Source organism: Chiloscyllium plagiosum, unplaced genomic scaffold, assembly GCF_037043375.1.
Source record: "Chiloscyllium plagiosum isolate Xiang-an unplaced genomic scaffold, Cpla_swu_hap1 HiC_scaffold_10, whole genome shotgun sequence".
In the NCBI taxonomy this organism is placed as follows: Eukaryota; Metazoa; Chordata; class Chondrichthyes; order Orectolobiformes; family Hemiscylliidae; genus Chiloscyllium; species Chiloscyllium plagiosum.
The window spans coordinates 11722709-11750635 of NW_028270148.1; the positions used below are offsets into that span (position 1 = coordinate 11722709).

General features: G+C 41.5%; 1 protein-coding gene across 2 annotated transcripts in view; it reads right to left on the reverse strand.

Moving 5' to 3' along the window:
- Nucleotides 1-27927, reverse strand: part of vta1 (vesicle (multivesicular body) trafficking 1) — a 183779-nt gene that overhangs the window by 72988 nt on the left and 82864 nt on the right. For both annotated transcript variants that reach the window (XM_043695332.2, XM_087991125.1), the window contains exons 3-4: nucleotides 17443-17570; nucleotides 8368-8443 (exon numbers count right to left, since the gene is read on the reverse strand). In XM_043695332.2, coding sequence (XP_043551267.2) covers nucleotides 8368-8443; nucleotides 17443-17570 — 204 coding nt within the window. The remainder of the gene's footprint in view (nucleotides 1-8367; nucleotides 8444-17442; nucleotides 17571-27927) is intronic.

The following is a 27927-nucleotide window of genomic DNA, read 5'->3' on the forward strand; positions in this document are numbered from 1 at the left end:
AGCGACTAGTAATCTGGGAACAACAATATAATCGTGGTACTAGTTTTCCATATTAGCCATTCACTTAACATGTTCCTGTATCGATTTGTTCCCACTCCAACTTTGAAGTAGACCTATTCTTAAATTTTGTTGTAGTCTCTGTTCAGCCACTAACTCGGAGGACAATTCACCCCCACACCAAAGACGACATTTTGCCTGTTGTTTTTCATAAATCTTTTAGATTTATTCTTACAGCTATAGGTCTATGCTGTAAAGGTCTCAACCAGTGGAAACCGACTGTGCCAATTTAGTCCTCCTTCACGTTTAAACACTTAGATTAAATCGTTTTTAAGGATCACTGCATATTTGACCCTACAATATCAGGCAAAAGTGAATCAGATTTGTCAAAATGATCAACTTGCTGATTGATTCTTAAGTCCCAGCAGATGGCAAATAATATCAGAGTTTCAACTCCATCCCAAGCCAGTGATCCCCACGATAAAAGCCTGTGTCCATATGTGGACACCAGACAGAAAGAGCAATCATTCCACTGTCCCGGTGTTTGCATTATGATGGAAATCTAGGTGTCAAGATCTCTTAGAATTTACAATTGCAGCAGGAGCCCCTGCTCCAAAAAAATTTCCAGAATGGAAAAAACAGTTAGTATTAAGGTAAACAAACTGATGCAGTACAAAAAAGGCTCATTCCACAAATCCTTAAGTCAATCAATTCAACAGACTACATTTCCTTAAGTGGACAAAATCTTATGGCATGATTTTGCACAATGGCCAGTGCATTCTTCTTGAGTTCCAATCAGTAAAACAAATTTATTTATTTATATTAAAACAGCAATTATATTGCAAAAGTCCTTTATTAGTTATAAAGCATTGCAAAAGGCACAGCATGGGTCATTCTAATTATTTTCTGTTTTGTAATTAAAGGCTAAAAAGATAATAAAACTATCCTTAATATCCTAAAGCAACCTCTATGCTGATTTTATCTTAAAGAAAGGTCAGGGACTGCGTGCAACAACATTGGGGAAGGAAACAGCAGTGTTAGGGAACAAGTTACCATGGGTCACTCCCATTATAAATAGCTGAAACTTGGTTTTTACATTGAGTTCTGTTTAAAAAACAAAGAGAAATACTATTGACTGTAAATGACCACAGGAGGATCCAGTCTGGTTAGTAAAATAGAGGGAATGATGGAAAAGTCTAATGGAACATTAATCAACTCCAGCCTCCCTGCTACTCTTGACCCACTCCAATTTGCCTATCGGACGAACAGATCTACGTCAGATGCCATATCCCTTGCCCTTCACTCCTCCCTAGAACATCTTGACACATTACAGCTACGTAAGAATCCTACTTATTGACCATAGTTCAGCCTTCAACACTATTACCCCCTCAAGACTGATTACTAAACTTAGTGATCTCAGACTAAGCCCCACTCTCTGCAACAGGATTCTCAGTTTCCTGACCCACAGGCCACAATCAGTGATGACTGGGGACAATATTTCATCCTCACTAACACTCAATACTGGAGCCTACCAGGGGTGCATACTCAGCCCCCGACTGCACTCACTGTATACCCATGACTGTGTCGCCAAATACCAGACTAATGTCATTTACAGGTTCGCTGATGACAACACCATAGTCAGTTGAATCTCAGGTGGTGATGAAACAGACTGCAGACGGGAGGTGGAAGACCCTGGAAAAATGGTGCACTGAGAACAACCTAGCTCTCAATGCCAGCAAAACCAAGGAATTCATTATTGACGTTCGGTGGGATGTTACTCATGGCCCCCCTACACATTAACAGCACAGTGGTGGAAGGAGTGGAGAGTGTCAAGCTCCTGGGAGCGGTCATCCGCAACAAGCTTTCTTGGACTCTTCAAACGGACACTCTGGTTACAATGGCCCAACATCTCTTTCTTCCTCAGGCAGCTGAGGAAATTTGGCATGATGGCAAATACCCATGCCAACTTTTATGGGTGCGCCATCAAGAGCATTTTGTCTGGATGTATCACTACCTGGTATGGCAACTGTACCATTCAAGATCGGAGATGGTTACAGAAGAATGATGAACTCGGCCCGGACAATCACAAAGGCCAACCTCCCATCTATAGAATCCATCTATCAGGCCCGCTGTCAAGGAAAGGCTGCCAGCATTCTCAAAGATCCATCCCACCCTGGCAACCTCTACCATCGGGGAGAAGGTACAGAAGCCTGAACACACGCACCAGCCGGTTTCAAAACAGTTCCTACCCTACTGTTGTTAGAATATGAATGGACTCTCATACTCTTAACATTTGCCTGTACCTGTGTTTTTGTTATTGCCACTGTTTACCTATTATTTACTATCTACGCTACTTAACTCTGTGATCTGCCTGTATTGCTCGAAAGACAAGGCTTTTCACTGTGCCTCGGTACACGTGACAATAAATTCAATTCAATGGTCGTGGTGGGATTCAATATCAACTTTAGAGTCAGGCTCTCTGATCAAACGTACTGCACTAAATATATTTTAAAATAGTCAATATAAAAATGCTTTCATGGAAGGAGAGCTTTTAATAGGTTTGAGAACATCAATATCCCATTTTTCCTCTCTCATATCTTTTTTAGATTACCATTTGCGAGATACAGTGCTTTTGATATCAAACATTGCAAACATGATTTTGTATTAGTTGCTAGCATGAGTGAGAGTTATTGGATAGCAAGAGGAAGAAGTTAATCTTCAAATCTTTATTCCTGAAAGGACTCGATTGAAAGATTGTTAAGCCTGTGGAGAAATGTCTGTCAGGAGTCTATTCAGTTTTGTTAATGCACTGGAATTCTCTGCTACTGAATAATTTTCCAAAGCGAGTGATGTTTCAAAATGATAATGTCAGATATATTTCTGAACACAAAATCTTCAATTTGTTGTGGTTAAAACCTTCCTCAAGGACATCTCCATTGGTTAGTCGGGGAACACACTTGCTGAGGTCCAGAGCACCATTTCACTATTCTAGGAACAAATTATTGCCGATGCTGTAATCTATGCTGAAAACAACAAATGCTGGAGGTCACAGTGGATCAGACAGCATCCGTGGAGAGACAGCAAACTAACATTGAGTCTAAATGACTATTCATCTCTTCTTACATTAATTTCCATAAACTATCTCAACATTTCCTTTCTGATAACAAAGGGGTAAGATTAATGAGTCTCACCAAACAGAGTAACCAGTTGCTCATCCTCTAAGGGCCTCTGGGCATTTGCTGCATGTAAATTAGCTGCTACAGTTGAGAATTTTAAAAATATTTGTTAATGGTATGTGGGTGCAGCATTTATTGTTCATCCCTAATTGCCTGAAATGTTGTCTGTGAGCAGTCTTCTTCAAACACTGCAGTTTTTCGTGTAGGGGTACAGCAACAGTGCTCTTAGAGAGGGAATTCCAGGATTTTGATCTGTGACAGTGAAAGTGCAGTGATATAGTTCCAGATGAAGAGGTTTGAGACTTGAAAGGGAACATGCAGTGGGTGCTGTTCCTGTGCATTTGTTGCCCTTGTCTTCAAAGTCATGGATCATAGAAACCCTACAGTGTGGAAACAGACTGTGTGGCCCAACAAGTCAATACCGACCCTCTGAAGAGTAACCCATTCAAACCCATTTCCCTACCCTATTATTTACCCCGACTATGGAACGTAACCTATATATCCGAACACTATGGGCAAATTAGCATGGCCAATTCATCTAACCTGCACATCTTTGGATTGTGGGAGGAAACCGAAGCACCCAGAGGAAACCCACGCAGACACGGGGAGAATGTGCAAACTCCACACAGACAGTTGCCCGAAGGTGGAAACGAATCCGGGTCCCCAGTACTATGAGGTAACAGTGCTAACAACTGAGCCATCACGCCACCCCAAAAAATTAAGGTTGTAGGTTTGGCTTAAGGAACTTTGATGAGATACTGCAGTACATCTTGGTAAATGGTACACACTGCCACTGTGCATTGATGGTTAGGGGAGTGAATGTTGAATGGTGTGGATGTGATTTCGAAGAGTGTGTTGCTGGAAAAGCACAGCCGGTCAGGCAGCATCCGAGAAGCAGGAGAGTCAACATTTCGAGCATAAGCTCTTCATCAGGAATGATGTTGTGGATGTGGTGCCAATCAAGTGGGCTATTTTATCCTGGATAATGTTAAAAGTTCTTCAGTGCTGTTGGAGCTGCTCTCATCCACACAAGAGGGGAGTATTGCATCATACTTTGGACTCATGCCTTGTAGATGATGGACAGATACTGGTAAACGGAAAGCAACTTTCTCTCTGCAGAACACCAGGACACCAACTTCTTCTGTCCTGAGGCCAAGAGGATACACCACCTGAAACCACAACCACCTTGCTTTATTAGAATTGCTCCACCTAACTAAGAGATTTTCCCATCAATTCTCTTTGACTCAAGTTTTTCTTGACAACACGTGGGGTGAACTGAGTTGGTTCAAGACTGGCATTTGAGAAGCTGAGGTCTGCAGGATGCGATAGATGGACCATCCACCTGGTACTGCTGGCTGAAGACTGGTGCAAATGCTTCAACCATGACTTTCGCACTGATGTGCTGGGGTGTAACTTCATTGAGGTTGGGGATATTTTTAGAGGCACCAACTTGGGTTAGTGGCAGGGCTTAGTTCTAACCCATTGTTTATGGGATCACTCAGTTGAATCTACAGTCTGCCGCTTTCACTGCTTGACACACACAGGCCATCTTGTGCTGTAGCTTCACCAGTTGGCACATTGCTTTAAGCTATACACTCCTGGCATGTCTCCCTATACTGTTTATTGAACCAAGATAGTCATTAAGTGTAATTCATGCTGTCTGATGATGGCTTGTGCAGTTCAGCTTTTCTACCCCAGTTGATGTCTCTCCTGTATTTAGCTGACGGAAATTGGCAAGGACATTCGATTATGGACTGTCTTCACCATATTTGACACCATGCTCTACCTAGTACAGGCTGTGATCCTCACCAGTGAATCCAACACAGACTCAAATGTCAGTAAACTTAGGTAAAGCAAGGCTGCATCATTGCACGAATGCTCTCTTCCATTTCACTTACTACAACATCCCACCCAATACCCATGAAGCTTCCTTGAATAGAACTTGGAGCTTCTATACAGGATTAGTAGCATTGCTTCCAGTCCAGAAGTCTAGAAACAGGCCATAAGGCCCAACGAGTTCACAATGACCCTCCGAAGATTATCCCACCCACTCTGTTACTTTACATTATCCTGACTAATGCAACTAACCTACACATCCCTGAACACTATGGACAATTTAGTATTACCAATTCACCTAACCTGCACATCTTTGAACTGTGGGAGGAAACTGGAGCACCCGGAGAAAACCCACGCAGACACGGGGAGAATGTGCAAACTCCACACAGTCGCTCGAGGCTGGAATCGAACCTGGGTCCCTGCCACTGTGAGGCAGCAGTGCTAACCATTGAGCCACTCTATGTAGAGATATTTGACAGAACAGGTCTAAAGTTAAACATTCAGAAGACAAGGATCCCCTACCGGAGAACTCCCGCTGCACAACACTGACCCCGACTATTAAAATTCATGGCCACTGGACAACGTGGAAGCTCCATTTCAGAGAGGACAGACATTGACAATGAACTCAACATCACCTCCAGTCTGCCAGCACAGTCTTGGGTCTTTTGAAAGACAGCATTTGATGACTAAGATCACAAATCTGACATCAAGCACAGTTTACAGGGCAGTAGATGGACCCATCCTGGCAGAAAAACACTGGTGTTGCCTCTGCAAAACCTTGCAAACCCAATGGCAAAACAGGTCTCCAATATCGATGTCCTCCCTCAGGCTAACATCTCTAGCCTTGAAGCACTGGTCTATTGATTAACCACACTGGGTAAAGCAGATCATCCACATGCCTGACACAAGACTTCCCAAGCAAGCCCTCTATTCTAAGCTTTGTTATGGCAAGTGGTTATCAGGAGAGCAGAGGAAACACTTCAAGGACATCCTGTAAAGCTGAAATATTCTCACCAACATGCAGGAATCTCTTGCTCAAAACAGACTGAATTAAAGAAGTTTTCAGGAAAGTGCAACCTTCTTGAGCATCTTGGCCTACTGAGCATGGGCCTGTCTTTGTGTAAAAGTGGCACAATTCACCAAGTCTCCTTCAACATCATGAAGACCATATCTTTGTTATTTTTGATTATGGACTGAAATGGAAAAAGAATTGTTTTAAAAACCAAGGATTGTGGAATAGATTAGTGTACTTTTTAAAAGCAGGTTACCAATATTGATGGCAAATACTGTTTACATTGCTGTTTGTTCAGCAGTGGTGAGAAGGCGTTCTAGACACACGTTACTGCAAATAAGCAGGTACCAAAATGAAATGTGGCCGGCAAATAACTGAGCGGCCTGTGAAGTAGTCACCAGTTGTCAATAACGAAGGCCTTGTGCTAGGTGACTGGCTCCCAGGTAGCTGAACAGCTTGGGGCTGTGACTAAGATATTCAGAAGCCTTCAGACTTCCAGAAGAGAAGGTGCTGTTCTTTCCTCTGTAAATAAACAATAGAAGCTACAGAAAGCCTTTTTATTTCCCCTTATCAGTTACTGTAAACTGTGGGTTTGAACCAGTAAGTCAGAAACGTTATAATTTGTGAACTAATTCTTCTATGCTTCCTTCAAGGAAGTCAAAGTTCCTGAAAAAAGAAAGAGAGAGACAGAGAAATCAATGAACATAAAGTCCTGGATAACCAAAAGGACCACCTTGGCGAATACTTGGACAGGGCCCACTGAAATGCCTTCCAGTTTTTCTCCTTGGATGCTGCCTGACCTGTTGCGCTTTTTCAGCAACACATTTTTCAGCTCTGATCTCTAGCATCTGCAGTCCTCACTTTCTCCTGGTAGAGTTTATGTCAATGTTTCATAACTGTTTATCACTAGCTTGAATTTATTTGTTACGACAGAATAATCTTTGATAAACATAGAAACATGCTGTGCTTTCTGTCAACCTGGGCCTAAACAGACAGCTAAATTAGGGAAATTCTGCATACTTTGCTAAAACTTTTTACTTTTGTAATGACTCCGGCAACAGTGCTCTGGCCTAGTAAAGCACAGCAACATCACATTCCAAACCCACGACCACTACCACTGAGAAGGATGAGGCAGCAGGTACATGGGAATACCACCACCGGCAAATTCCCCTCCAAATCACTGACCATCCTGACTTGGAAATAGATCACTGTCACTTTACTGTTCTTGGGTTGAAATCCTGGAAATCTCTCCTTAATGGCATTGTGGGTCTGCCTACAGCACATGGACTTCAGTGGTTCAAGAATGCAGCTCACCACCCACCTACTCAAGGGGCAACTAGAGATGGGCAATAAATGCTGTCCCAGCCATTTTCTTACTGGTCCTATAGAGAAGCTCCATGCCTCACTCACACAGTGGAGTGTCACAGTGAGTACAGTGGAGGAGAGTGTGTGAGATGATGCAACCTTGCTGTATTTAAATTTGCAGACATTTGGGTATGTGGTGGATTCACTAGTGAGGATTGGAGAAGAAAGGCAACGAATTTCTATGGGAAGCTAAATAAGATGACAGTCTATAATCCAATCTAGCCTCTGCCCCCGCAACTTATCGTGGGTTCCATCAGAGTGTGTATTGGGTTCAATAAAGCAGAAAAATTGAAAACAATGAGAAACACATGAAAATGCAAGTTCTTCAAAACGCCATATGACTGTTCCACAGATGTGACTGTTCGGCCACTCAGGACCCACATCTCCAGAGCGGGAGAATGTCATCTTCCATCTTGAGACAGACTGCCAAAGGAGAAAGTATTGCTGAGCAGTTGCTGCTTGACAGCACTGTTCATGACCCCTTCGATCATTTTACTGATGCTTGAGAGCAAACTAATCAAACTGTAATTTATAGAATTGGATTTGCCCTGCTGTTCATGGACAGAACATATCTGGGCTATTTTCCACATTATTGGATAGTTGCCTATACTGAAACAGTTTGCCGAGATGTATGGTTAATATCAGAGCACAAGTCTCAGTACCATTTTTGTTGGGGTCCATAACCTTTACACTGTTCAGTACCTGAAAATGTGTTGCTGGAAAAGCGCAGCAGGTCAGGTAGCATCCAAGGAACCTACCCGGGCTTCAAAATTAATTCAATGGTGTGAAGCACTTTGAGACAACAAAGGAATGTTGATGCTGCTATACCAATGCAACTTTGAAAACACAAACAATCCTTAGGATTAAGATTCAAAGATTCTCCTCTTACTTGGGCACATAACAGTGGTCATGATGCAAGATCTAACCTTAAATCACAGGCACACAACACATTTCTGGATCATAGTTGTACACAATACTTGCCTCTTCAGTGAGCTCTCCGAACACAGTAAGGACATCATATAACAGGCTGGAGGTGTAGAATGATTTGATCATGTTTCTGTGAAAAACAAAATATTACTTCAAACTTACAGGATTAGGCTCTAAATCCATATTACAACATTGATTTTTTTTTTGTCTCCTTTTAGCAAAGATATTCCCTTGTGCTCATCAGAATTAGGACACAGAGAAAGGGCACCAACTTATAAAAAAAATTAGAAGAGGGCACTGATGGGTTGGGCCATCATTATCATTGAGATGCAGCTGTCAATTTTAGTTCTTAGAAAAGGCAGACTTTGACTGGTTAGGATTCTGTCATAGAAATATGGCACAAGATTAGCAGTCTCCATGATCCTCCTTTGTTTCGGAATTAAAAGGTGCAATAAATTTTAAAAATTCTTCTTGTCTACATAAAACAGAGCCCTGTGAGTTAATATACGTAGTTTATGACATGCACAAATGCATCAAATTGGGGGCATAACTGATACACCACTCGCATTTACTACAAAGCAGCAGTGCAAAAAGGTTTCACTTGATGCTCAAGTTTCTGCGATATCTTCTCCTTGTGCAGTAATTTAGGGTAGAACTGGGCCCCGTTCAGGGCCAACAGTGGTGGGCAGAGGCCCTTTCATGTGTCTTTACAAGTGATGATTTGATCAGGGTAGCTAGACATTATTGCATGGAATAGTTTTGACATACCTCATCTCAGCATGAAGCTCAAATTGTAGCAGATGGCAAGGATCATATTCATGAGATTTCTAGAAATCTTGTAGTGTATGCACTGTAGGAATCCCAACGTGAATATCAGTCAATGAACATAGGCTTTTGGTAGATAGGAGGTGAGAACTTAGTGTAGACTTCTAAACTGACACACTAAGCAAACAAAGCTTGTTCCATTGCACCCATCTCATTTCAGCATCATCTGGAATTTATTAGTGTATCTTGGAAGGGGAAAGTCTCTCAAAAATTTGAAGAAAAGATGAAATTAGGTTTCTCACATTGTTACTTAGCAGTAAACTCACAAGTGAATATATCCGTTAAGCTATAAAAGGTTGTTTGTCTAGCACACGTGTAATGTGATACAAATTTTACTGCCAGGAATGTAGACAAATATCCCAACAATTGTCGGATGTATCAAACAATACTCCCCAGTGACTATTTGCAGTGGGCAGCATGCTCATATGTCCACAATTAGGTATGATTCTGCTATTGGACATTATTTATTAAATAATCCAGATTGCATAAAAAATAACTCCAGAAGTTAATTTAAGACTATCAGTCAGGGTTGCGGTGTTATGCATTTACATATGCTATGAGCTACATATTCTATTTTAAATGTTAGGTAGGCAAAATAAATTTTTACACACATTGTCTTTATGTCATTGGAACAGAGCAAGGAGTTATAGAGTCTGCCAACTTTGCTGCATTCCCACAACAACACTGATCAGTCATAGTTTATCTTCCTAGTCTAAGAACGAAGACTGACAGTTAACTGTTCCTGTTGTATCTCCATGCTATTAATGACCCTACAAATCAGTATTGTCTCCTGCTGCACAAATTGGAGTCCCTTGTCTGAAGTCTGGTTTTGGTGCCCGAGTTCTGATGAGTGCAAGACAAAAACCTTTGACTTCTTGTCTCCTTGCACCAGTGTTTTAAGTTTTATAATATCAAGCGGTATTGACAGAATTGCTGAGGTCTGCAGAAAAAGACCTTTCAGCCCACTGAGTCTGTCCAATCAAAGTAACCATCTAACTAGTCTAATCCCATTTTCTAGCACTTGGCGTGTAGCTTTGTATGCCTTGGCATCACAAGTGGACATCTGAAAATTTCTTACATTTTATGAGGGTATCTGCTCCTATTTACAGGCAATCTGTTCCTGAATTCCATACAGCATGGAAACAGGCCCTTTGATCCAACTCATCCATGCTGACGAGACATCCGGATCTGACCTAGTCCTACTTGCTAGCATTTGGCAATATCCCTCTAAATCCTTCCTGCTCATGTATCCATGCAGATGCCTTTTAAATGTTGTCATTGTACCAGCCTCCACCACTTCCTCAGCAGCTTGTTCCATACACATACCACCCTCTGCGTGAAAACGTTATCCCCTCAGGTCCTTTTTAAGTCTTTCCCTTCTCACCTTAAACCTATGCCCACTAGTTTTAGACTCCCCCATCCTAGGAAAAAGACCTTCGCTATATACCCTATCATGCCCCTCATGATTTTACAAACCTCAATAAAGTCACCCCTCAGCCTCCGACACTCCAGAGAAAAAAAATAACCAACCTATTGGGTCCCTCCTTAAACTCAAACCCTCCAGTCCTGGCAACATCCTTGTACAAAGGAACCTCAACTATCCGGCATTCAACTATCCGAATATTGGATTATCTGGCAAGGTTGCAAGGTTCCGATGCTCAGCTAAACTATGTTATCCGAAATTCGATTATCTGGAATTTGTTTAACCAAAGGAAATACTCCCTGCCTGTGTCCTTTTGACAATCAAGGTTCCTCTGTAAATCCTTTCTGCAAATCTCCTCCAAATCTCCTGACCCTTACATTAAATCTATGCCCTGGTCATTGATCCCTTCACCAAGGGGAGAAGCTTGTTCATCTGTACCTTGTCAAAACTTTAAATCCAAAGTTTAAAATTATTAGATGGACGTTTTTTAAAATCACTTTTATTATTTCTTCCACACAAATATGGCTGATCTAATCCTTGCCATTGCTAGTTAAGATTGGACATGCATTGCAAGTATTCTTGGAAAATGAATGTAAAATAATAGATCTGTTGTTCAACAAGAACACTTGCGCAGTGAGCATCAAACACCTGCACACAAAGTATCACTGTTATATTATTAGTTTATATAGTCACGCATCAACTCTAAGTCTGAAAGCCCAACACTAACGTTTCTTTCATCTGTTTTCAGGATGTGGCCAACATTTCTAAGGCTATACCTCTTGACTGGGAGGACCCTGAGTCGACCACAGATTGAAGCCTCATTTAGGCCAAGCCAAGCAGGGTTTGTGGGTTGACTGCTTATTTGCATCAAAAACCATCAACGAACTAGTGAGTTTATCCTAATAGGAATCCATTTTAATAAAGTAATAACTAAAAAAAAACTCTCTCATTGCTGATCCCTGCAATCTTTCTCAGGAGTTATTTATTCCATATACATTGGGATTGATAAGGTCATACACTCTGAACAGTTTAGAATCATTAGAAATGACTGGATACACATTAACTAATGTTTACAGAGGAAAAACCTAGAGGTGGTGGTCTAGGGTACACAAACATAGCAATTTATTTATTTTGGTAGGTTACCATGCAACATAATCTATATTTTTCAAAAGGAAAATGAATGCCAGAACAGGTTTTCCAAAACACATTTTCCTGACCATCGCTAAAAGAGATTTGAGACACAGAAACATTCTTTTTGAACTGTTTTCAGCATCTTTGAGCCAACTGGTATTAAGTGGAGTCCGTTGCCTTGTTTACACTATATTTTCCTTAGTTCCTGCATGTAGCAGTACAATGGATTTAAATCAGTGGGATGGTTGTGATTTCCCTGTGCAGTCAGCCAAGTTACTGTCAAAATCCTTTGAAAATTTGTCTTATCAGAACAAATATCGAGCAAAGAATATTCAGAGTGCCACTATAAACACTCAACAGTTATGACGGACAAATCTGCAGTGGCTCAAATACTTGGGAGGTCCTTGCCTGTTGGTTTGGCATTCATTTTAAAATAAATTCCTATTGTCTCAGCTGGCATTCTAACCTCTGCATCAGAAGAGTGTTGGTTTAAACTCCAGAATGGGTTGGAACTCAAAACCAACTGTAACACCTCAAATGAGATGCTGGAGTACTGAATTGTCAGATGTGTCATCCAACAGACAAAATAGGCAGCTGAAGCCCTTCATGTGGTAACTTAAAGGACAATACTGGACTGCCTGGTGTTCTGCCTAACATTTCTCTCTTCAACAATAGCAAATACAAGCTAATTGGTCATACATCACATTGTAGGCTCATACTAAATGCAAAAGGCTGACACATGCTTTCAAATAATTAATTTGATGCAAAAACACAGCATCTCTCCCAAGCACACTGGCAGAAAAATGCTGTGGAGGTGCTGGTATTGGACTGGGGTGGACAAAGTCTGAAGTCACAGGATACCAGGTTATAGTCCAATCGATTTATTTGAAATCACAAGCTTTCAGAGTGCTGCTTCTTCATCAGGTGAAGTGGATAGATAAATGAAGGCCAGCTCTTTAGGTATCATAAAATCATAGAATCCATTGAATGTGGAATCAGGCCATTCAGTACATCGAGTTCACACTGACCTTCTGAAGAGCATCCCACTCAGACTCACCCTCCCTAACCCTATAACCATGCATTTCCCATAGCTAACCCACCTAGCCTGCAGGTCCTGGATACTATGGGTAATTTAGCATGGTCAATCCACCTAATCCGCACACCTTTGGACTCTGGGAGGAAATCAGAGCATCTAGAGGACACCCATGCAGAAACAGTAAGAATGTGCAGACTCCACTCAGAGAGTCGCCTGAGGTTGGCACTGTGAGGCAACAGTTGCTAACCACTGAGCCACTAGTGTCCAATTGTATCATTTTGGCATGCATTAAAATCAGCTTACTTTACTTTGTGCTAGATGCTCTGTGTCGGTGCACTCAATGTGGAATTTTAAAGAGCTGGCATAGCCATTACGAGTCCTTGCCCCCTTGCGCCCTGATTAATGTTGTGGTGTTGTCTACAAGATGATTTAAAAAGCATCATTCACACGGTCAGTCAGCTTAACTATGCAAATTATGATGTCAATTGTACATTTTGCAAGGAGGACATTAGATTGTTTTGGAAGTACAGAGGAACCTCGATTACTGGCACACGATTAACTGAACTTCGGATCATCTGAACAAGATTGCAAGGTCCCGATGCGTGGCTAGCTATGTTACCTGGCATTCAATTAACCGAACAAAATACTCCCTGCCTGCTTCCTTCAGAGGTTCCTCCTAATATAGCTTATTTCTTATAATCGGAGCTGAAAATGTTTTGCTGGAAAAGCGCAGCAGGTAAGGCAGCATCCAAGGAGCAGGAGAATCGACGTTTCGGGCATGAGCCTTCTTCAGGAATGAGGAGAGTGTGCCAAGCAGGCTAAGATAAAAGGTAGGGAGGAGGGACTTGGGGAAGGGGGGTTGGAAATGCGATAGGTGGAAGGAGGTCAAGGTGAGGGTGATAGGCCGGAGTGGGGATGGGTGCGGAGAGGTCAGGAAGAAGATTGCAAGTTAGGAAGGTGGTGCTGAGTTCGAGGGTTAGGACTGAGACACGGTGGGGGGAGGGGAAATGAGGAAACTGGAGAAATCTGAGTTCATCCCTTGTGGTTGGAGGGTTCCTAGGCGGAAGATGAGGCGTTCTTCCTCCAGCCGTCGTGTTGCTATGGTCTGGCGATGGAGGAGTCCAAGGACCTGCATGTCCTTGGTGGAGTGGGAGGGGGAGTTGAAGTGTTGAGCCACGGAGTGGTTGGGTTGGTTGGTCCGGGTGTCCCAGAGGTGTTCTCTGAAACGTTTTGCAAGTAGGCGGCCTGTCTCCCCAATATAGAGGAGGCCACATCGGGTGCAGCGGATGCAGTAAATGATGTGTGTGGAGGTGCAGGTGAATTTGCGGCAGATATGGAAGGATCCCTTGGGGCCTTGGAGGGAAGTAAGGGGGGAGGTGTGGGCGCAAGTTTTGCATTTCTTCCGGGTGCAGGGGAAGGTGCCAGGAGTGGAGATTGGGTTGGTGGGGGGTGTGGACACTTGAACCAACCAACCCAACCACCCCGTGGCTCAACACTTCAACTCCCCCTCCCACTCCCACTCCACCAAGGACATGCAGGTCCTTGGACTCCTCCATCGCCAGACCATAGCAACATGACTGCTGGAGGAAGAACGCCTCATCTTCCGCCTCGGAACCCTCCAACCACAAGGGATGAACTCAGATTTCTCCAGTTTCCTCATTTCCCCTCCCCCCACCTTGTCTCAGTCCCAACCCTCGAACTCAGCACCACCTTCCTAACCTGCAATCTTCTGCCTGACCTCTCCGCACCCACCCCCACTCCGGCCTATCACCCTCACCTTGACCTCCGTCCACCTATTGCATTTCCAACGCCCCTTCCCCAAGTCCCCCCTCCCTACCTTTTATCTTAGCCTGCTTGGCACACTTTCCTCATTCCTGAAGAAGGGCTCATGCCTGAAACGTCGATTCTCCTGCTCCTTGGATGCTGCCTGACCTGCTACGCTTTTCCAGCAACACATTTTCAGCTCTGATCTCCAGCGTCTGCAGTCCTCACTTTCTCCTTATTTCTTACAATCCCTAAAGGTAAATGGTTCATTTGGCTTCAGGCTACTTTGGTCACTAAAAGACTTTCTCATATGCATCAGATTTGGGCAGAAAGTCTTTTTAGTGTTTGCTGCTGTTTACTCTTCAACCTAGATTACAGACATACTGCGAGACAATCCATGTAGCGCCCTGTAACAGTGCACTTACATTGAAGTGTTGGTCATGTACATTCCACACATTGTTGCGCACAGTGTCAAAACTAAGTGCAGTGAAGTGGGGTGTGAACAATGGGTACTGTTTAATTTGTGTCCCGCTACAGCTTCAGAGCTAGGTCTCAGGTCACTGTCACTCCTTGCTTACATTGATCCACCCTTCATAAACAACAGAATCTTACAGTAGAAGCAGCAATCATTCAGCCCATTGCGCTTGTACTGAATTTTTGAAAGAACACTCCAATTAAGCCCAGTGTCTCAGTTCTTTCCCTATTCCTCTGCAAATGTTTCATTCTCAAGTGTGCATTCAATTCCTTTTAAGTTACTATTAAATCTTCTCCCATCCTTTCAGGTTGTGCATTCCAGATCTTAACAGTTTGCATGCAAAATTAAATTCTCATTGATGCTATACCTTTTTAGGAGATTATCTTAAATTTGTCCTCTCTGGTTACCAAACCATGTGCCACTGGAAACAGATTCCCCTTTATTTCATCTATGAAAATACTTCTTAAATGAAAATAATTTTTAAATGCTGGCATTAAATCTTTTGTTAGGCGTCTATGCATTTATATCAGAACGGTGCTAGAAGTTCAAAAGTGCGAACTATGATTCACGCTTCTGAGATGAATGTGAGCACGCAAGCTTATTTTGCACAGCAAATTAATTGGAGACCTTGTTAAAGCTTCTAAAAACATCAGAAATGAAAACTGTTTCAAAGGCCATTTCTGGGAACCCTGCAGGGAATCTGAGCCCTGTGGGAAGGGCATAACTGAGTGAACACTTCTTTCTCTTTTAGTCCCTCTCATTAACTTATACACTCCAGAGTTCACACTCTCCATGCAACATTAAAAACAGTTTTCTCTTTCCTCCCGTTTAAACTATACAAGGAGCCATAAAAAGTCTGTAAATTAATGTAAAATTTAGAAACCTGGATTTAGTTACAGCAGATTGAAGGAGCCAAGTAATACGTCTTGCTCATAAAAATGTGGACTGTGCTCATTAACTGGGATTCCGTGCTGTAAATAAATTGTTCCATCAATGAATCCCTCCCCCTTTCTAAGCAACATCCCACCAACTAAATTTTCAGCCTTGTCTTTGGCCATGCTGGACTTAATTTTCACAGAAACACACTTCTGTTCACCAACATTTCCCTTTTACGTATCTTCCTGCACTACTTTTACCAAGGTGGCAGATGGTTTGGCCACCTTGATCCCTCTCTCTGGAATTCTCTCACTAACTTCATTCTGCTTCTACTTTACCTTCCAACACCTACCTATTCTCCTCATTTCCAGCTTTCAACATGGCTCAGGTTACGCACTTGCATTCTCCTCTCTTCCACATGAAGCACTTTGGATGATTCTTTGCACTCAAAAGTATTGCATAAGTGCAAATAGTCATTTTCATTCTATCAACCACACCAACAGCATCAGAAGTTAAGATGCACAGGTTGATTCAGTCAGTACTTCACTGTTTTAAAAGATATAGCAGGCTGTCTTCTAAAAACCTGACTCTAGATTGTAGTCTAGTTTCACTGGACTAATATTGGTATCAGCAACAACTTGTGCACCACAATCAAATGCCCAAAATGCTTCACATGCAGCAATGAGCCATATCTATTCTTCCTCTCTTCAAAAATCAATCATGTTAAAAAAAGTTGAAAACATGTTAGCAATCATTTTTAATTGTTGGTGATGCAACATCATCACAGAATAATGTACTGCTGTAGCAGTATGGTTTGGACTTAATTCCCCAAACTCTTCAAGTTCTCAATCTTGACGTTATAACTGTGAAGGGACAACACTTATAGAGCTGTCTCCTATGCCTACCTTCAAGTCACTGCTGAGAAAAATATGACCACAGATCACTTATTTAGTCACCAGACAAGGTTTGGACCAACTGCAAGTGTGGGATCCCTAGGGACTTTTGGAAACGGAGGCAGAATCAAGTTCTCACAGCAGTGCAATGCAGAAAAAAAAAATGAACTCGAGGCCTTTTACTTTGCTGTCAGAAAATTCTCTCTTCTCATCAATGCCCATTCAACAGAAGATATAACTTTTTTCCTTGTGACACTATTCTTCATATCAGACTCAAGATCAGCTGGCATATCTCATCAAGTAGCTCTCTAAGAATTTTCTGCATATGCCTAAATCCATAGACAAGTTGTTCGTGAAAATGATACAAATTGGATTTGGATGCACAGGTGATCGAATCCTTGAGAACCCAAGATATCTCCTCCTTGTTACATGCACATCTCAGACAGAGAGAGAGGACGAAACATCCGTTACTGCTGGTACTCAGACTGGTAGAAGAGACCATTCATTTTCCTACACAAATAAAAACTTGAAACTACGCATTTCTTACAACTCTTACGGCTATATACGTTACTTATGGGCAATGACTTTACAAGTCTTGGAAGAAAAGCTGCAGCTGGCTTCTTCCAAATATTGGAATATTGCACCACTTACTATGCCATGTTGTATAATTTTTTTTCTTTCTGAAATAACGTATCAGTGGACTCACTTGTGAAATCTTCCCGCACGATCTTCAGTGTCTGCGTAGAGGAACATCTTATAGGCATAGTTCTCAATGTGGGCATTCCCCACCACATCCTGCGTAATGGATTCATTGTCACCCAATTGCTTCTTCATCTGAAAGGGAGACCAAAAAAAAAGCGACAGGCTTTAATATCACAACAGCAGTTTTATTTCAGGTACAATTGCATTTTCTTGACAGTGAGGTGAAGAGCTTTGGGTGGAAAGGTTTTTGGCTCAGTGATTTGAAGCGAAATGTTTCCTTCCAGCAAGTTACAAAAATATAAATTGCTTGGTGTTACATTAGCACTGATCCCTAATTTACCTAGTATTCCCTCTAATTCTCAATAACTACATGACCTTGGCCTTGCACCATGTCCAAAAGGATTGCTATTCATTACTGAGTGGCAGAAGATATCATTCAATGAGCATGATTAATTATGAACGGATGTGGCATGACGTTTGGATCCAAATATGTTATTAGACTCATAATTTTTGAATGGATTGAAACCTGACTGTGCAAAGACCATAAATTGCAAGCTCCACCAGGAGTCCTTAAAATTCTGGTGAAGTTTAACAGCCTGTAAAAGTAGCCCTTCTGAGCTTTATAAGGACTCCAACAGGAGGTGAGATAGGGAATCGTATTTCAGAGCCTGCCTTGGAAGTGGTACTTTCAAGTAGGAGGTAAGGCTGACATTTTCCATGTAGTTACAATTAAACTTTTTATTTGAAAGCAAAGCTCTCGCATAAACCAGTGTTAAACCATAAGTGACTTCGCAATAAAATGGTAGAATTAGCAAAACAACTACAATGCTATATATCTTATGTAACCATTGCATTTCATCACAACAAAAGGGAACTTTTGCATAAATAACTATACTTATGAGGTTTCAATCTTTGAATGATGCTAATTGAGAAATGCTGTATGTTTCTGTATATTGTTTGAAAGATCTTCTTTGAAATAATCACAAGCTTACAGAAAGTATTTCAGAAGACATTGCAGGATTCAAGCATGTACTTTTGAGACCTTCAGAACTCAAAGGATCCATATTGCTTGACAGTATATATTTCAAAGCTCCCAGCCGAGTTAAATGCAACAACTTCTAACAAGCCCTATTGCCAAAAACTCAAATTTCTTATCTTTTGAATGATAAAAGCCACTGGTGAATTGTACCACAATAGTAAACAATACCATTCTGTTAGGAGGGAATTTGAGACAGGACATGAAGCAGATGTATTAGAATTGCTCTGTTGGGCTGGAAAAGGGGAAAACAATATTAGAGTTCCCGCTTCTAGTGGAGAAGCAAAACACTGCAGAAGCTGGAAATTGGAAATAAAAATAGAAAATTCTGGAACTATTCAGCAACAGTGGAAAGAGAACAGGATTTAACGCTGAAAGTCATGCTAACAAAAGGTCATCCACCTGAAACATTAACTGTCTTCATTCTCTGCAGCTTCTGACCAATCTTGCATATTTCTGACTTCTTCTGCTTATCCAATTCAGTACAGCTACCCAGTCACTCTTTCTGGATTGAAATGTACATATAGATATTGAGTGAAGAGAGATCTGCACTTGAATTCAACTGCACTTCAACAACCTACAAACACGGAGATGTAATCAAGGATTGTCTATAAATGAATTGAGGGAAGCAGTATTTCATCTGATCAGGGCATTAATGACGAAAACTTGTTGAGAATTGAAAATGAAATGGTCACTAAATGATTTGAAAGGAAAATCTTCATGGAACATCCAGAACAGAAGAACTTTAAAAATGACCAAAAATATTTAACACAACTGCAAGTTTCTTGCAATAATGCAATATTTGCAATAATGCAATAAAGCCAAATCTCAATAGCTGCCTTCACAAGGTTAAAGACATAATTTCACTGAATGATGGCTTGGCACCTTTATCCTATTTGGAGAAAAGTAATTGAATGATTAACAGATCTTTGAACTTGCTCTCTCGGATCCTATTAAGTGTTCGGTGTGGTTGGGCTGGCTATATGCAACCAGCTTGAAGAAGGAACAGTGCCTAAACCTTCTCCTTGGCAATTAAAAAAAAACAGAAACATATTGTTAATGGGCAGGTTACCAATCATAACAATCAGGGATTCAGGAAAACTACCCACTGAGGCGAGATATTTAGACCTGGAAATAATAGAAAACTGACTTGGCACAGGCTCCTCCAGCCTGTCATCAGTATTCTAATATTCCTTCAGTCAATAAGGTGTTGCAATAGCAAATCCAAATATAAGCAATGAAAGATAAGCGAAAGTTGGATTCCACTTCACAGAAACTGAGCCTCAATGTCTCCTTAGAACAAAATTATAATTCTAACTGAAAAGTGTTGACTCAATTTCACGTTTTTTTCTCTCCTCATCTGTGCGTTAGTCAGGTGCAATTTAAGTGCAAGACATTTTATCGCTCAAAAAGCAACTTCCAGATTGTCATGGTGCAATAAAGTGACTTGTGAGATAATGAGGGAGACTTGAAAATCTGAGAGCACCAGATTTTCTCTGTTTACAAAACAAAAGGACGCAGTACTGACAATTTCACTGCAGCCCTTCCGATTTAATTTCGAAATTATAACATGCCTTCACTCATGCTGGAATTAGTTGCAAACTCTCCAGATTGTCCAGAAGTTTCCAGGATTAAAAATTAATCATTGTGAACAACAACTGGAAGAAAAACAAATCGCACAGTTAAAGTGCATATTTTTTCCATTTACTTTGAACACTTTTGTCTATTTGTTATATAAAAAATTAGGAGATTGGTGAGGGGCAAGAGAAAAAAGATGGTTTGATTTGACAGTCAAGAATCACTAAGTTAAAAGGGTGTTGCCTTCCAAATGGTGTGGGAAAGATGTGCAGCACAGGGATGAATTTGTTGGGTGCCCAATATTCAATGGTAATCACATTAGCTTTATGCAAAAGCCTGTCAGTTGGAAACAGGGCAGAAACACAGTCAGAAATCTGCAAAAATAACAAGATTGTGCAGATAGGGCAATTGGGGACACGTGGTAAGATCTCCAGGAATGAGGCCAAGCAAAGTCAACGTGCCATCTGGATTATAGGTTCAAGAATTGGAACGGGATTCAAAGCCATATGCCTTCAGTTCAGACGAGCAAAACCACCAACTGAACCAAGCAAACATTCTACTATTGGTAACGCTTTAACAAATGAAGTAGGCTCTCAAATGGGCCATTTTCTTGCACTCCACCACTTTAAATTTGATGCTGATGCAGAAAAAAAACAACCAATTCATGGGTATAGACTATGGTGGAGCAGTGCCAAGGAAATTGTTGAACTCAGTGTCATATACAAACCCCATTTTTTCTTTATTTCCTGCTCGAGAGGCCACTAAGTAGAGGAGTGAGTCACGGAACACACTGTCCCTTTTGGATTACAAGGTACCCTTAACTGTGAGACCATTGGACAAAATTAGCACTAGCTTGCCTGGGTTGATAACACTTGGGGCAGTCAAATCTGAACAAAAAACAGGCGGGAAATGACAAAAAAATGAGAGAGACCCTGGTGACTTTTGAACTCCTTGCAATAAATTCAACTGATACTCACGTATCTTCCTTGGCTAAGCAGGTCTCATTTCAGACTGTAGGTGGAATTATTTGGTGAGGAGGGATGGGAAGAAATAAATAAAAAAGGTGGAACAAATAAAATCCTACTCAACAGGAGAAAACTCATCTCAAAGCTTATTTAGACTAGTCTGCTTGATTGGCACCACATAAACTCAAGAAAAATTAAGAACTGTCTGCAGTGGTTGAAGAGGACAGCTCCACCACCACCTACTCAAGGACAACTAAGGATTGCCCACAATTGCTGGCCGAGCCAGCTGGGCCCACATCCTGTGAATGAATTAAACAAACAAGCTGAACAGAGCCAGTAGGAGGCAGCTCTTAGAAGAACTGAATTTTTTTGGAGTGAGTGACATTTCTATCTCATTCATACCACAGTGGGGTACAAACAACCAGGCATTTTTATTTTTCAATTTATTCTTCCTTTATTCTTTCATGGAATATGCAATCACTGGCAAGGCCAAAATTTATTGTTCACCCCTAATCGCTCTTGAATTGAAGCAAAATGCTGCAGGTGTTGGAAATCTGAAACAAAGAAAATTCTGGAGGAGCTCAGCACATCTGGCAGCATGAGTGGAGAGAGAAACAGATTTAGCAGTTCAAGTCCACTATGTCTCTTCTTCAGAACCCAGCTGAGATGCTGCCAGACCTGCTGAATTTCTCCTGCACTCCGTTTGTTCTTAAATTGAGTTGCTTCCTAGAAGCAACCACATCACTATGAATCTGCAATCACATGGAGAGCAAGGGTGACAGATTACCTTCTCTGTGGCACATTGTTGTAAAGATCCATCTGGTTTACAATCAGTGATAGTTCCATGGTCACCATTTCAGAGACTAGCTTTACATTCCAGATTCGACCAATTTCATTTTAATTCCATCAGCGGCTGAGGTGGCATTTGAATCCTCAGCCCCAGTGCATTTGCTTGGATTAACCAGTTCCGTGATATGAATGGGGGAGCACCATCTCCCCTAAGTGGAGTACTGCAAGCAATAAGCAGGCAATAAAGCTAAAGAAAAGGACATCAATGCAAGAGTGGAATGAGAGAAGAATGAGAAGCAAATCAGTGCAAGATAAGTACAGAATCATTGAATGGTCACAGTATAGGAAGTCACTAACTCTGCCATGTCTGTTAAGGAGCAATTCACCTCGTGCTACTCGGCAGCCTTTTCTTTGTGACCTGACACATCCTTCTTTATCAGATATTGAACCTGACATCCTCTTGAAAACCCTGATTGAATCTGCTTCAACCATACTTTCAGAAAGTGCAGTCTAGACCCTAAACACTCGCTGTATGAAGATGTTTCATGCTGCCATTGTTCCTTTTGCCAATTGCCTGAAATTCCTGTCTTCTGGTTCTTGATTATTCCACCAGTGGGAATAATACTTTCTTAACTACTGAGTCTAGACCCCTTATGTTTTTGAATACGTCCATCAAGTCTCCTCTTCAAGATTCTCTTCTGCAAGAAGGATAGTTCCAACTTCTCCAATTATCCAATAATGGAAGGTCTTCTTCAATGGGACCATTCTAGTCAACTTTTCTGCAGTCTCTCTATTGTCTTCGCATCCTTCCTAATGTGCAGCACCCAGAACTGCACACAATCCTCCAGTTGAGGCTGAACCAGTGAGCCATATCAGAAAAAGCATGCATGCATTTTAAAAGTGTTTTGATGCAAGAGTGTAGTCTATGGAGAACTTTATAAGTGAAGGACTTAACAGATTGTGATTTTTTTTAAAATGCATGGATTGTTTCCTAGAATCGAACAGCTCTGAATCAAGTTCTGAGTTGGTTCTTAGTCAGAACTATAGCTGTATTTAATGAAAGTTCTGCAGTAAAGATTCAAGGACAATGACAATGAGACATCACCATTGGGGTAAGAAATTTTGACAAGTCAAAGAAATCAAAATATCAGCCACTATTCTTAAATTTTTATCCTCCAAAATCAGAAGGTATGTTCAGCAGAATAATTCACTCGTTTGAGAAGCATTTCAAAACCAGTACTCTATCTAGTTGAATATATTATGAGCATATTCGAATAGGTTGTTGCAGAGGACAACAATCTAGCTCTTTTCAATGCAGACATTGTATTTTGTTTTCTGCTCAAATGTCAAGATTATTCCACTGTTGGCAGCAATGCTTCAGATTCCTGGGGTACTAAAACTTACAAGAATGTGTATCAACAGCTTAGGAAAGATCTCTACTTTATTATATCCATTGACAGCTTATTCCAGATAACTACTATGTGCACTTTCAGCAGCCTGTTAATTTGTAGGTACAGAAATTCCAATACAGCACAGGTGCACTTCTTGGTTTTCAAAGAGATGTTAAGTTCTCACTGGCATACATCGTTTATTAATAAACACAGCAGCGCATGTGAATCTGAGACATGCAGACTCGAGTGACCCTGGGTTTAAGGACAGCTCTGAGGTAAGACTGTAGCTATTAGCCAGGAGTGAAATATGAGTACAGCTGTTCAACTCATCATTCTGAGGTTGTGGAGGTGCTTTGTGAGGGGTGAGGAGGAAGAATCCACAAAAGGTTCTCACTCCAAATTATCACCCTGCAACACCTTTGCCAGAAAGCTGCATTTGTGAATTTGCCAGAAAAAGAGACCCTATTTCTATGGTTGGCTTGAATGAAGTTGTCAAGGAGGTAATGTTCCCATTGCTCCAACTTACCCAGCGAAAGACCAATTCAGTGGGGTCTTTGCACAAGTGGCCATTCTTATGTGAACCCATTTTATCAAACTTGCCCTGCCATTCGGTACAATCATGGCAAATCTTCAACCCCACTTTTCTGCCTGCTATTTGTACCACTCAATTTCCAGAAACACCAAAAGCATGATTGGCCCATCCTTAAATGTGTTAAATGATAGAGCATCTGGTGTCAAAAATTCCAAAGTGACACAAACATTTGAGTGATCAATTTCATTTGCTTAAGTGCTACATCAAAGCTTACCGTGGAAAACAAATGTTCATGGTGGAGTGGGGAACATATTGACATGGTTAGAAGATTGGCTTGCTAATATGGATCAAAAAGTTGGCATAAGGGAGTCATTTTCAGGCTGGCAAGTTGCAGCAAGTGATGTGCCACAATGATCTATGATCAGGAGCAGACCTCAATTGCTTACAATTATGTAAGTAACTTGGATGAAGGGATGGAGGATAGGGTTGCCAAATTTTCTGAAGACACAAAGAAAAATAGGAAACTTAGTTACGATAAGGACTTAAAGAGGCTTCAAAATGATATTGATCCGTTAAGTGGGCGGCACGGTGGCACAGTGGTTAGCACTGCTGCCTCACAGCGCCTGAGACCCGGGTTCAATTCCCGCCTCAGGCGACTGACTGTGTGGAGTTTGCACGTTCTCCCCGTGTCTGCGTGGGTTTCCTCCGAGTGCTCCGGTTTCCTCCCACAGTCCAAAAGATGTGCAGGGTCAGGTGAATTGGCCATGCTAAATTGCCCGTAGTGTTAGGTAAGGGGTAAATGTAGGGGTATGGGTGGGTTTCGCTTCGGCGGGTCGGTGTGGACTTGTTGGGCCGAAGGGCCTGTTTCCACACTGTAATGTAATCTAAGTGAGTGGACATAGATCTGGCAAATGGCCTGAAATGGGGTTAATGTCGAAAATCCACTTTTTCAGGAAGAAGAAAGAAAACATATCATCTAAACGGTGAGACATTGCAGATGCAGAGGGATCTAGGTGCCCTGCTTGAGGGTCAAAGTAACGAGGAAATTGAGTTGACATTTAAACAGATGAAGACATTATTGAGGATTGGCCGTCTTTGGAACTCTCTTCTTCATAAGGAGGCAGAAGCAAAGTCCTTGAATATTTTTAAAGGAAAATATAGACTCTTGTCAGGTTATCAGGGATAGTTGGAAACACAGAGGAAGCTACGACCAGATTAGCCACGATCGTATTCATTGGTTGAGTAGACTCAAGAGGCTTAATGGACAAGAGGAAAGAGTAGGTCATATGAAATAATTGCTTCTCGTCACAGCGCTAAATGATCAGCCTTATAACCTCATGGCTGTCCCTTGTATTTAAGGTCCACTGAACAGCAGTAGCAATTTTGCCCTGATCCTCTCACGTCTTTTATGTTTCGGTAGAATCAACACTCATTCTTTTAATTTTCAGAGAATTAGGCTCCATTTACTCAGCCTCTCAATAGATGACAGCATCCATGGCCCAGAAACATGGGCCTCCTCCAACTCAAGAATTTCATTCCTTAAATATACCGATCAAAACATTTCCAAACAAAAATCTACACTACGTCAGAAAGCAAACCAAGCATACAGAAATGAATTTGGTTGGCTGGGGATGGCTATGAAAGCATTTCCGAATGGAAGAAACTGAATGAGATGCTCAAACACAACCTGGTCCAGTCTACACATGTCAGTAGAGTGAGAATTCCCAAATGGGAATCCCGAGTTACTTTCCCTGCTGAGGACAGGAAGAGTAAGCTCAGTATTGGGGATCTTGTGGTATAGGATCTTATGAAGTACACTTTGTCAAAAACTACGAACCAAACTGGGCATCAAGTTTAGGATCAAACCTCTGTGATTTAGTACCTCATGCATTTCATGAATTTTACCAGTGGAAAGCAAATACTACAGGACAAACTAGTGAACCAGAAGGACATAACCATTTTTTAAAAAACTGATATCTACGCATCAAATTCGGCAACAAAAGACTTTGGATTTTATTGTAAATCTGTTCTACCTTTCCATTCTGGATTCTTTCGCTGACCAGAAGCCCAACCTCCCACCACAGGCAGTGTGAAAGAACACAGCATTTTATTTAAAGCAATCAGTTCTGGTGTATTACGACAACTCATAAGCAAGGGCCTTGAACAAGCGTCTAATACATCCAAAACCAAAAACTCCAAAATGAAATGATCGAAAGACATAAATCTGCACTAATTAATTTGCAGTAAAATGCAGCCACCATTGTATCATAAGGAAATGCAATGGCAAATTTGTACATGGCAAGGTCCCATAAACAGCCATGCAAGTGTAATGTTAAAAGATTAAATTGTACTATCTCTCTGGGCATTCATGTAAAGGGTTAAACTGTCCTGTCTTTCTCCAAGAGCTGAACATTCTGGAAGTGGGTAGGGGTGACATCCTGTGTCTCAGAGAGCATGCAGAAATGTGGATGACTATCCATTGTAATTCACACGGAGTTTGCGCAGCCATTTACAACTATTTTACTGCTGTTATCAAATTATACTCTCATTCAGTTTCTTCCATTCGGAAATGCTTTCATAGCCATCCCCAGCTAACCAAATTCATTTGCGTGATCATCCCCCGATATTGAAGCATATCACATCTACATTGTCTTGGGGAATCACAGAGTCAGGAAATCATTTGCACAACGATTCCCCACGATGAGTGCATTTACATTATCTCCGAGGATGACCTCATCTGACCACTGTACCTGGGGTAACATAGTTATGGGGAGGAGTGGCCAGAGTATCTGTGAGCCTTACCAACTGACCAGTGTAAAGGGAATGGTTTTTTTTATACGAGGTCTCTTTGATTGACTTGACTTCACACGCCTGCAAAGAGTGTCAAAGGGGTCTCCTAGCTTGTACAGGCTTTAATAAACTTTAACTTTATAGGCAGCATGGTGGCACAGTGGTTAGCTCTGCTGCCTCACAGCGCCAGGGAGTTGAGTTCAATTCTCACCTCAGACGACTGCCTGTGCGGAGTTTGCACATTCTCCCAGTGTCTGCATGGGTTTCCTCTGGGTGCTCCAGTTTCCTCCCACAATCTAAAGATATGCCGGTTGGGTGAATTGGCCATGTTAAATGGTCCCATAATGTTAGGTGCATTAGTCAGAGGTAATTGTAGGGTGGGGGAATGGGTCTAGGTGGGTTACTCTTCAGAGGATTGGTGTGGACCTGTTGGGCCAAATGGCCTGTTTCCATACTGTACGTAATCTAATTTAATCTTAACTGCTTGCAGAAGTTGGTGTGTGCAAATTGCATCTCATATGTGAAATCTTGGGAAAAGAACCAGATAATCTGTTTCAGGTGTTGGTTAGGGATAAATATTGGACGTGCCTATTCTTCTGCAAGCGGCATAATAAGATCTTGGACAATCTGAAATGATCGGTTTCAAATTCAGTTGACAATCACAATTTTTAAGGTGAAGTCAGGAGATTTTGAGGAGATTTGAAGAAAGGTTTTTTTTGACTCAGAGGCTGTGGGAATCTGAAACTCGCTGCCTGGGAGGACAGTAAAGGCAGGCAACCTCACAACCTTAAAAAGTATGTAAATGAACACTTTCGATATTTTAACATTCAAGGCTATGAGCCATGTCCTGGAAAGTGAGATTAGGTCAGCTCAGACACAATGGGTCGAAATGCCTCTTCTATGATATGTTACTCAATGAGAATGACTACAAAATACAAATCAGCAAGGAACAATATAAAATCAGTACTTGTTACTGAGACCTTACGAGTTACAATCTTAAAGGAAATGAGCAAGTGCCTACTCAGAAGTTCAGCACCATATCACAGTGAAGAGATTAAATGTGAAAGGCCATCATCTTCCTTGCCAAGGAAAAAACATGGTAATGCGGAAATGACAGTAGAGGACACAGATATGAATTAAAAAGAAAGATGAGAATGCAAGGGTGCCATTCTTTCTTTCATTCCTTCTCAGTGAGATAAAAAGAACTTAATTACCTTGCTGGTTGGAAACTACCAAACTATTCAGAAAAATGGAGGTCACAAGAATCAATGGCTATTTTCTGGGCTAACTACTTATGCTCTTGATTGCCAGGCCACATCAGTGTGTGCAATCTACAGGATGCACTGCAGCGACTCACCAGTATGCGGTGCTGCTCTTGAGCTACAGGATTCATGGGTAAGCTATCACT